At 38.7% G+C, this 12,122-nt stretch overlaps 1 protein-coding gene across 3 annotated transcripts in view; it reads right to left on the minus strand.

The window, feature by feature from the left end:
* Positions 1-12,122, minus strand: part of slc39a10 (solute carrier family 39 member 10) — a 76,136-nt gene that overhangs the window by 12,496 nt on the left and 51,518 nt on the right. For all 3 annotated transcript variants that reach the window (XM_072261645.1, XM_072261646.1, XM_072261647.1), the window contains 3 exons: positions 11,021-11,144; positions 3,078-3,404; positions 1,619-1,699 (listed from right to left, as the gene is read on the minus strand). In XM_072261645.1, the coding sequence (XP_072117746.1) occupies positions 1,619-1,699; positions 3,078-3,404; positions 11,021-11,144 (532 nt within the window). The remainder of the gene's footprint in view (positions 1-1,618; positions 1,700-3,077; positions 3,405-11,020; positions 11,145-12,122) is intronic.

Below are 12,122 nucleotides of genomic sequence, written 5' to 3' on the forward strand. Positions count from 1 at the left end.
GACCTGCACACCATCGCAGACTTCAAAGCTAAACACAGTGGAGTTCCCAACATCGCTGCTTGTCTCCCAGATGAGCTAAATCTTTTTTACACTCGATTCGATGTTACCAACACTGAGCCCCCGAGGAGACCTACAGCTGATGCGACCTGCAGCTTTGTCATCTCTGAGGCCAAAGTACGCAGGTGCTTCCAATGATTCGACAGTTGCAAGGCCGCGGGACTGGACAGCATCCCAGGGTAGGTACTTGGCACAACTGGCAGGTGTGTTTACAGACATTTTTAATCTCTCCCTCTCCCAGTGTAGAGTGCCCTCCTGCTTCAAAACATCCACCATTGTCCCTGTACCAAAAAAGATCATGGTAACATGTCTAAACGACTGCTGTCCTGTCGCACTCACTTCAATAATAAGCAAATACATCCACAGGCTGGTCAAGGACTACACCTGAAGCATGCTACCACCCACACTGGACCCCTACAATTTGCCTACCAACACAACTGATTGACAGATGATGCAATAGCCACAGCTCTACACACCGTCCTTACACATCTGGAAAAGGATGCTTATGTGAGAATGCTGCTCATGGAGCACAGTTCAGCATTCAACACCATAATTCTCTCCAGGCTCAACAAAAAGCTCAGAGACCTCAGCACCCTTCCTTGTGTAGCTGGACCCTGGACTTCCTGTCAGATCGCTGGTAGCGTCTCTTTCACCTCAGACGGTTGAAGAAGTTTGGCGTGGGCCCCCAAATCCTAAGAACTTTCTACAGGGGAACTGTTGAGAGCATCTGACTAGCTGCATTACTGCCTGGTATGGGAACTGTACTTCGCTCAATTGCAGGACTCTGCAGAGTGGTGCAGACAACCCAGCGCATCTGTAGATGTGAACTTTCCACTGTTCAGGACATTTACAAAGACAGGTGTTTAAAAAGGGCCCAAAGGATCACTGGGGATCTGAGTCACCTCAAGCACAAATTGTCCCAGCTGCTTCCATCCAGGAAATGGTACCACAGCATAAAAGCCAGGACCAACAGGCTCCGGGACAACTTCTTCAACCAGGCCATCAGACTGCTTAACTCATGCTGAGACAACTGTATTTCTATGTTATATTGACTATCCTATTGCACATACTATTTATTATAAATTATTTATAAATTGCACATTACGTAGAGACGTAACATAAAGATTTTTACTCCTCATGTATTTGAAGGATGTAAGTAACAAAGTCAATTCAATTCAAATGCAAGTTGTCACTTCTTACTCCTTTCCTACTAGAGCAACCATCATTACCCATTATCAAAACTCGGTTTCATTTCATCTTAAGTTTTCTCTTTGCTGGTGGAATTAATCATACTCTCTCATTATACCGCTATAGATTCTCAATCACAGCATCATAATTTATAATCAACACATTTTATACATGTCCAAAAATAAATTATATATATTATATATATATATATATACACAAACACTGAGCTTTTAATTCCTTTGAATTTGACATTTTTGCTCTTTCTGCTCATATTATTGATATTAGCAAAATTTATTAAAAACATTTTCTCCTCCCATTTCAAAATCAGTGACACTGCAGGACAATTTTTTCTAACAAGAGTAAAGCAGAATACCCAGCTCGTGAGGAAGCTCATGACAAAACACAGCGATGGAAGTACTCAGTCCCCCTGTGATGGAAGCACTGAAGGCAGCACCTACAGGGAAGGAAAAGGCTCTGTTTAATCATATCGATAAGTTATGCAATCATGCATTTATTATTTGGAATCAATAGAAGAATGATATTTACAAAATTTATATTGAACACCCAAACCTTTAATGTCATTAACGTTACATTTTTTAACAGGTGCAATGCACTGAAGGGAACCTGGATGTTGTGAACAGCACAATGCAAAATTATCTTTTTATTTCATTTTAATGTAAAATCTGTAGCACAGTTGAAAGCAACTGCTGTATTTATTGATGAGTTTTAAGATTACTGTCAGAATGCAGGTGATTATTCAGAATGTGCAACAGCTCTTAGTTAACATTTTAATTGCAAGTATGAAGAACATCCACACCATCTTTGCCTCACTAGTGCAAACCCAATTTTAAAAATGCAATGCTGTTAGTCTAATCCATGAATTCTCAATATTGGAGTATAAAGACTGCAATGGTTGTATTTCAATGTGGTCATTTTTAGTTTATTCACAGAATATCTACCACAAATATTTTAAAATTCAATAGTTTTCTAAAAAGTTATCTTAAATTGACCACATTAGAATTTTGGAGAAAATGTTAAATCTAATCGCTCTGGGAATTAATGTACAACTTAAATCAAGTTACCTAAATTATCCAAATTGCGAACAATCAAATTTTTATGCTATCACTGGAGAACTCCAAACACAGCCAGGTAAGAACTTCAATTCTGAATAGCACAAGATCAAGCCTATGATGCATGGATGGTGGGGGGAGGGGGGGGGAAGGTTGCTGATACTTGCAGATCATAATGTCCATCCCCTTGTACAGTGACAGAAGCAGAATCCTATACTGAACATAGTAAACAAAATTCTTTCTAAGTATAATTCAATTCTGAAACACTATCAAGTTTTGATAGGGTAGCATGGTAGTGTAGCAGTTAGCATAATGCTATTACAGAGCCAGTGACATGGGTTCAGTTCCACCACTATCTGTAAGGAGTATGTACATTTTTCACGTAACTGCACGGGTTTCCTTCGGGTGTTTTGTTTTCCTCCCACATTTCAAAGATATACGGGTTAATAAGTTGTGGACATATTATTTTGGCACCAGCAGCAGGGCAACACTTATGTACTGCCTCCTGCAAATCCTCAGACTGTGTTGGTTGTTGATGATGCATTGCATTGTATGTTTCTATGTACGTGTGACAAATACAGCCAATCCTTAAAATAATAAAAGACTTGTTTAAGTTTCAAAGTATCAGGAAATTTTGTATATTACTATAATGTAATTGATACTCTTTCCAGTATTACCACCAGATTTTGTTTACGGCGAATTACTTTAGGACCCTGCAGAAACAATGATTTTGGGAAACAGAAGCTGGTATTTTCTCCTTACCTATTGCAAGTCCATCACTGAAGTTATGCATGCCATCTCCCATGATAACCATCCAAGCAATATTCGCTATGCCGGCATCTTGCATCTCTTTATTAGAATGGCAGTGACCATGAGAATGATGTGTAGAATCTGAATGATGCTTTCCAGACATCATGTTACTTTCATGATTTGGAGTGAAACTATCAATTTCACTGTGCGAATCATGGATGTAAACAGACTTCAGGTCAGGAGTAACAGATGCCTTCGACGGGGACCTCAGAGTGCCATCAAGATCAGTGAGCTGGGTTACATCGTGCTGCTCACTGAAACCATCCTGTTGGTCTGTTCCTGAAAACCAGGAATTACTATTGTCAATTCAAACTTGCATTTGTTTCAACTTAAACTGAAAAATAATTATTTCATGCAAACTCCTTCCAAGTGAAATTTAGTTCAGTGTTTCAAATATTTTGAATCTACATAAGTACCCTGAAAAACTAAACACTGTCAAATGTTTTCCTCATTTGTTTGTGTAACCAATATTCAACATGATGTTAACAAGGTAACTCAGTATTTTCTTTAGAGCTGAACTTTCATTTCTCCAATACAAAAGCTTGGGAGGCAGAGAATTCACTGCTCCTAGCACTGACTCGAGATATGATGCTTCAGCAAAAAAAGGAGAAGATGAGAGCACAAGAAGGACCAAAGCAATTACAGCTTCAAGAAACAGATACATAAAAAGAGCAGAGCAAACTTCCAGAGAAAACACATTTAAAACTTTAGTGTAAAACGTTTGATCTGAAATGATTTTCCTTTCTCCACAGATTCGGCCGCATGTGCTAAGTACCTTGCTTCAGATGTCCACTAATCTGTGATATTTTGTTTTAGCAACAGTATAGTTTGTCAAGAGGGGGTAGACATGGATAAAGGAATGGGAGGGTGTGAATAGTGAAACAAAGCCCTGGAAATATAGCTAGAGAGAAAGAGAGAGCGGGATAATATACCTCCCCACAAATGTGCGTGGGGTTTGGAAGACAGTGGTAAATTATGCATTCCTATCAGAGGAACCAAAATTACGGATCGTTTCAGAAAGGACACCTCCAACAAGGTAAGACCACAGGTTTCATTTTTCTTGCAAATTGGTATGAAATCAGTATTAGTATGATGGTTGTCACGGACCTGGCAGGCTAAAGGGCCTGTTTGAGCATTGTAAAATTCTATAAGAGGAGACTGAAAGGATGAAGAAGAGTAAAAATGGCTAAGGAAGAGGCCAATAAAACCAAAAAAAAAATGCTGGAAAAACCTAAGCAGGTTATGCAACATCTGTGAAAGAAGAAACAGTTAATATTTCAGGTCTAGCACGCTTCCGCAGAACTGGAAAAGAAAGGAAACATCCACAAAATGCTGGAGGAACTCAACAGGTCAGGCAGCATCTATGGGTGGAAATGAACAGTCAACGTTTTGCGGCGACATCCCATGAAGATTTCAGCAGCAGCTTGGGGAGGTATGGGTAAAACAAAGGGAATCTTGCCGATACAGGAGAAGAGAAATTTAGAAGAGATTGGAACACTAAATAACAAACCATTATACTTGGAAAAATGCAGCCAATTTGGGAGTGGGGTTTCCATGGAATGGAAATGAATGCAGAAATGTGTTAAGGGAATTCTTCAGCAGGGTTTCAGCATTGCCAGATAAAATCTTCCTCAGAAGCAGGAGAAAGGCGTAGAATTTGACTGCAACATTTCTAATGGACTAGATTATTATTTAGAAACTTATTGATAACTCATTAAGAGATTCTGAATGACTGTGGAAAAGGGGAGATTGTAGAGAAAGGCTACCTGCAAAAGAAGTCAAAAGGATTGATTTATATTTTTCTGCAACAGCCAGCAACACATTTATAAGCAGCTAAGACGCAGATTGTTAGGACTTTGAATCATTCATCATTCTGCTCCTTAATTCTGATTGTGTTCTTAGAAATTTGATTGATTTTTATGTTTGTTTGAAGCAGTCACATTAGATATAGGCAGTCATTGCCTACCTGGATTCCTGGAAAGCTTTTAATAAAATATGTGATGGGGCTTCACCACAAATCAGTCTTGTGGAACTCAGTTTGCTAATGTGCTGGATTCAGAATTGGGGGAATGGCCACTGGCAGAAAACTGCAAACAATTAATTTGTCTTTTTTTGTGAAACGTTCATCAGTCGTAGCTTGCTTGACTTGATACCAGTGCCATTATTTTTAATCATTTTTAATAACTACATTAGGGTGGATGGGGTGATATACTAGTTTATGAGAGTAATTAAGCATATAATAAAGGCTAAAACTAAAGTCTTGAATTTTGCAAGCAGGCTTAAGATTAGGCTAACACCTGGTCAAACAGACTTCGGAACATGTACATAAAGAGCTGAAGCAAATCAATATTGTGTACTTGCACCCAAATAAGGAACAGAACTAAATGTGATGGTGAAAGAAAGAAACTGGAATAATTTAACATACTACCTTACTGAGAATATGATTACAGGACAATTTACAATAAAGCATTAACAACCTGTCCCTGTTCAAGGTCTTGATTAAGGCTCAGCTGGAATACCCTGTTCAGTTCTAGTTTTGTGATATTGAACCAGGGAAAACACTATCAAGTGAAGATATTAGATGCACCTTTCCCTAAAAGGATGAATCACGTAATGTGCCAGCATTGTTCTCTCTAAGCTCCACAGGTGATTGGGCAAGCAGTAACTGAAATGCTCCTGTGTACATAGCCTTTGTTGCCGCACACCTGAAATTTTCTTCCATATTTTAATATAATTTTGAAATCTATGTTAATAAAATTGTGAAATATCCTGAATTAATTATGTTAATAAATATAATCCATAAATTTTCTAAATAATAAGCATACTTTACTTTGAAACATTTTAAGGCTTCAACATATTTACATTATCAGTGTTTCAAGTTACAACACTTACAAATTGTAACAATAAACACAGAATGGAAAGCAGTAGCTCATTGTTAATAAACCGCTGACCCTCTGAGTGTCAACAAAGAAGTACTCAGCTACTATTATGAACTATGACAAAAGTGTTACATCAAAAATATCACAGCAATACTACAATTTCAAATTAGTTGTTTTTGAGAAAGTTAAAACTGGTTCAATTCACTGATATGTTGAACTATGTGCTTAGAAACAAAGAATTTGTAAAACTATCAATTCTTGTTGACAACATAAACAAAATGTTGGAGGAACTCAGCAGGCCAGGCAGCATCTATGGAAACGAGTACAACTGATGTTTCGGGCTGAGACCCTATCTTTCGAACATTTCAGACTTCTAGTGCTGACTGCGAACGTGGATACAGTCTTATGAATTCAATCATTTGTAAATCCAGAAACAAACTATAAGTATGAATTAATTTGGATGATCTAATAAGGATTAAGAGGTATCTTTCATGTGGATGTGAAATTAATCTGGACAGTGTTGACTGACAATGGATTTGCAATAAAGACAGGCAAGAAAAAGTTTACAAAACATGAAAGATTTTCTCTGTTGTACTGTATTTCATACCTTCAATTAATAAATATAATCAAAAGTAAGTGATTTTTCAATTTTCATTCTAAATACTCATAGGATGTATATTTCTAGAAAGATATATTTAAAGTGCCATCAATTTTCAGACCGTGTAAAAATTTACTGCTTAGAGAAATGATTGGTTTGCACAGCTGTAAAAAAAATGTAGGGGGAATTCAATGCAACACACAAAAAATTGCTGGAGGAACTCAGCAGGTCAGGCAGCATTTATGGAAAACAATAAACAATCAATGATTCAGGCTGAGACCCTTCCTTGAAACTGGAAAGTGGGGGGGGGGGGGGGACACCAGAAAAAGAAGCTGGGTGAAGGTGAAGGAGGATAGCTAGGTGACAGGTGAAGCCAGGTAGGTAAGAAAGATAAAGGACTGGAGATGGAGGAATCTGATAAGAGAGGAGAGTTGAGCACAGGAGAAAAGGAAGGAGGATGAGACTCGGGGAGGTGATAGGCAGATGAGAAGAGGTACAAGGCCAGAATAGGGAATAGAAGATGGAAGGGGGAGAGATTTTTTTTAAATCAGAAGGAGAAATCAATATTCATGCCATCAGGTTAGAGGCTACCTGGACGAAATATAAGGTCTTTCTCCTGTGCGTGCCCTCATTTTGGTACAAGAGGGGGCCACGGACCGACATGTCTGAAGAGAATCGGAAATAAACATTAAAAATGTTTGGCTTCCGGGAAGTTCTGTTTTGACATAAAGAGCGGAGCTAGAGCTTTTAATTGTTTAAAATTTATGGAGGAGAGGCCTATGATTTCTATGAATTAGTTTATAGTTTCTTCTCTCTAATTGCTTGAGCTTTCACATCTCCCATCAGATTACATGCTCTGGTGGTGTACAAAGCATCTGAATTGTGATGAAGGGTCTCGGGGCGAAACGTCGACTGTTTATTCTTTTCCATAAATGCTCCAGCATTTTGTGTGTGTTGCTTGGACCTCCAGCATCTGCTGATTTTTTCTTGTTTGTGGTTGGATTAATAAACGCAAAATGCAGGAGGAATTCAGTAGGTCAAGCAGCATCTATGGAAAAGAGTGACATTTCGGGCTGAGACTCATCATCAGAACTCCAGCATTTGGTGTGTATTACACTGATTTCCAGCATCTGCAGATTTGGACATTGAACAATCAATTACTATGACATTTTCTGTTAATCATATACATATGTTCCTATTATCTGAGTGAGACCTACCAGTTGTACAACCCTAAATACTAAAAATTCTGGAGATACTCAGATCAGCCAGTATCCAAGTGAAGGAGGGAAAAAGAGTTACTGTTTCAGGTTGATAACCGTACACCAAAATAGTCCACCTAAGTCCTTTTTTCCTGGATTTGCTGATACTTACAGAACTGAAAGTTCTGCTGTGACAACAATGAACAGTAAACTGTCAAGGGTCTCTGAACTTTAGTTGAAGTAAATAATAGCAGTGGAGCAAAATCACCACATAGAACTCAGCTTTACACCACGTCCTAGCGGAAACTATTACACATGCTGAGGAACCCAGCAGTAAGGAAATGCAAGTTTGTGCTAGAGTTGAATACTAATCACAAAATTCCTTTGTGGACGAGCACGTAGACAGAGGGGTGGGGCGGCTCAATTGGTAAAAATGAAATCAAATCCTTAGAAATAGGTGACAGGATCAGAAGATGTAGAATCCTGGTGGTATAGTTAAACCACAAGGGTAAAGCATCCAGGATGTGGGCTACAACTTACAACGGGAGGGAGAAATGGCATGTCAGTAGGGCAATGTTATAACAGTAACGTCAGTAAGATGAAAGAAGTGATTGTGGATTTCAGGAAGGGTAAGATGAAGGAACATATACCAATCCTCATAGAGGGATCAGAAGGAGAGAGTAGGCAGTTGCAAGTTCCTGGGTGTCAAGATCTCGATCTCTAACTTGGTCACAACATATCGATGCAGCTATAAAGAAGGCAAGACAGCGACTAAACTTCATTACGAGTCTGAAGAGATTTAGTATGTCAACAGACACACTGAAAAACTTCTACAGATGTACCATGGAGAGCACTCTGACAGGTTGCATCACTGTCTGGTGTGGTGGTATGGGCTTGGGGGTGGGGGGGCCTACTACACGGGACTGAAAGAAGCAGCAGAGGGTCACAAAGTTAGTCGGCTCCATCTTGGGTATTTGCCTACAAAGTACCCAGGACATCTTCAAGGAGCGGTGTCTCAGAAAGGCAATGTCCATTATTAAGAATCCTCAACACTAGGGCACACCCTTTTCTCACTGTTACCATCAGGTAGGAGGTACAGAAGCCTGAAGGCACACACTCAGCGATTCAGGAACAGTTTCCTTCCTCAGATTCTTAAATGGACATTGAAAACTACCTCACCTTTTAAATTCCTGTTTTTGCATGATTTTTAATCTATTCAATATACATATGCTGTAATTTATTTATTTATACTCTCTTCCCCCCCCCCCCCCTTTCTATATTATGTATTGCATTGAACTGCTGCTGGTAAGTTAACAAATTTCACGACACATGCCGGTGATAATAAATCCGATTCTGATTCTAGTCATGGGTGATTTCAATATGAAGGTGGATTGGGAAAATCCAGTTGGTGCTGGATCCTAAGAGAGGGAATTTATAGAATGCCTAAGAGATGGCTTTTTAGAACAGCTTATGGTTGACCCTTCTAGGGTAATGATAATTCTGGATTGGGTGTTCGATATTGACATAGATTTGAATTGGAACCTTTAAAGAAACCCTTAGGAGGCAATGATTATAATATGTTAAGAGTTCATCCTGCAGTTTCAGAAGAAGCTAAAATCGGATGTATCAGTGTTACAGTGGAGTAAAGGGATTTACAGAGGACTGAGAGAGGAGCTGGCCAGAGTTGACTGGAAGCAGACACTAGCAGGGATGATAGCAGAACAGCAATGGCTGGTGTTTCTGGGGGATATTCAGAAGGCACAGGAAAGATACATCCCAAAGATGAAGTACTATTCTAAAGGGAGGATGAAGCAATCGTGGCTGACAAGGGAAGTCAAAGACGGCATAAGAGCAAAGGAGAGGGCATAAAATATAGCGAATATTAGTGGGAAGGTAGAGGATCGAAAACTTTTTAAAAACCACCAGAGGACACCTAAAAAAATCCACAAGAGAAAAGATGAATTATAAAGGTAAGCTAACCAATAATATAAAAAGAGGATACAAATAGATTTTTCAGATATATAAGGAGTAAAAGAGAGACGAGAGTGGATATCGGATCACTGGAAAATGATGCTGGAGAGGTAGTAATGGGGGAACTAAGAAATGGCAGATGAACTTAGTAAGTATTTTATGTCATTCTTCACTGTGGAAGACACTAGCAGAATGCCAGAAAATGCAAGAGTGTCAGGGGGCAAAAGTGAGTGTCATTGCTATTACTAAGGAGAAGGTGCTTGGGATGCTGAAAAGTCTGACGGTAGTTAAGACACCTGGACCAGGTGGACTACACCCCAGGGTTCTGAAAGAGGTGGCTGAAGAGATGGTGGAGGCATTAATAGTGATCTTTCAAGAATCACAAGATTCTGGAATAGTTCCTGAGGACTGGGAAACTGCATGTCACTCTACTCTTTAAGAAGGGAGGGAGGCAGAAGAAAGGAAATTATAGGCCAATTAGCTTGACTTCAGTGGTTGGCAAGCTGTTGAATTCTATTATTAAGGATGAGGTTTCAGGGTATTTGAAGGCACATAATAGAATAGGCCAAAGTCAGCATGGTTTCTAAAGAGGAGATCTTTCCTGACAAATCTGTTGGAATTCATTAAGGAAATAACAAGCAAGATAGACAAAGTAGAATCAGTGGATGTTATTTATTTAGAATTTTCAGAAAGATTTTGACAAGGTTCTGCACATGAGATTGAATAACAAAATAAGTGCTCATGGTGTTATGGGAAATCTACTAGAACAGAGAAAGACTGGCTGATTGGCAGGAGGCAAAGACGTAATAAAGGGAGGCATTTTCTGGTTGGTTGCTGGTGACTAGCGGCATGCCACAGGGATCAATGTTGGGACCACTTTGTTTCACTTTGTATTTCAAAGATTTGAATGAAGGAATTGATGGCATGTGCACTGTTTATGGACGATACAAAGATAGGTGGAAGGGCAGGTAGTGCTGAAGAAGCAGAAAGTCTGCAGGAGGACAGATTGAAGGTGTAGACTATTTTGTAAATGGGGTGAAAATTCAAAAATCATAATTGCAAAGAGACTTGGAAGAACTCATGCAGGATTCCCTAAAGATCAACTTGTAGGTTGATTTAGTGGTAAGGGGGTTAGGAAGGCAAATGAAATGTTAGTACTTATTTCAAGATGACTGGAATACAAAAGCAAGGATGTAATGCTGAGGCTTTATAAGGCATTAGCTTTGCTCTATTGAGAAAATTTCCTACCTGACATGGTTTTAAGGTCAAGCCATTCACTTTCTGACCTTCGGTTTAATTTGTGGTCTGACAATTTTCGTCCAACAGCAGCCTCGCCACTGAGAATTTTCTGCTTATGCCACTTCTTTTTACCCTGAAAATTAAAATTTAGAAAAGCATTTGCAGTAAGACATTGTAATCAAAAATTCAAAGTCCAATCGTCTATTAAACTAATGCTGAAGAGACTTTCAGACTTCTGTCTACTTGTGAGAATCCTCTGCTTTACAAGGGACTGAATTACTCAGTAATTCAGAGTGCTGCACTGGTTGTGCAATGCAGATTCAGGCCACTACTCACCAATCCTCAATGGCCTTTGGTAAACAATTATCAAGCTTTTGTAGTACTGCCTCTACTATAACTTCCCCAGATTTCTCTAAAATGCTCAAATGCACTCCAATAGGATCAGGTATTTTATCCTCAAGAGCTTCATTAGCTTTTATCTGTTCTATTTTATATCCACCAATTTTGTTACTCATCTCATCATCCCAATATTATATGCATTATTTTCCTGATAAATATCAAAGAAAAATGTTTAAAATTTTCTTTGATCTCCTTCCCAATTTATTCCTGTTGTATTGGACCATCTATTCTTTAATGACTTATCCCTCATTTTGGTTTCTTCTTATTGCATCTGCAAAATATTTTACTTCTTTGTTTTATGCTCCTTGACAATTTAATTTTCTGGTCCTTTTCTGTCCTCTTAATTATTATGTTTATGTATCCTAGACTCTTTCTATCCTGTTTTACCATGTATACCTCAGCTGGTTCTGCTAGTTCTGCACTTACTGACTCTCCTTACTCCTGTTTGTCTTTAACATACTTTTTTGCTGCACTCCTGCTCTTCTACATCACTGTTTTTCCCTCCATTATCTTTGAAAGTTTCATTCTTAATTTCTCAAATATAACTTCTGTATGAATGCAAGCTTTTATCAGCTTTATATCTTCATCATTTAAAGGAGTACTTATATTACAGTCACAATAGTTCCAGTTTTACTCAACTTCCACTTCCATTTGTTCTAGCTCTTTCATTATTATTGGATTTAATAGCCACGGCCACCCTTGTTGCCTTTTT

Source organism: Mobula birostris, chromosome 6 (assembly GCF_030028105.1).
Source record: "Mobula birostris isolate sMobBir1 chromosome 6, sMobBir1.hap1, whole genome shotgun sequence".
Classification (NCBI taxonomy): Eukaryota; Metazoa; Chordata; class Chondrichthyes; order Myliobatiformes; family Myliobatidae; genus Mobula; species Mobula birostris.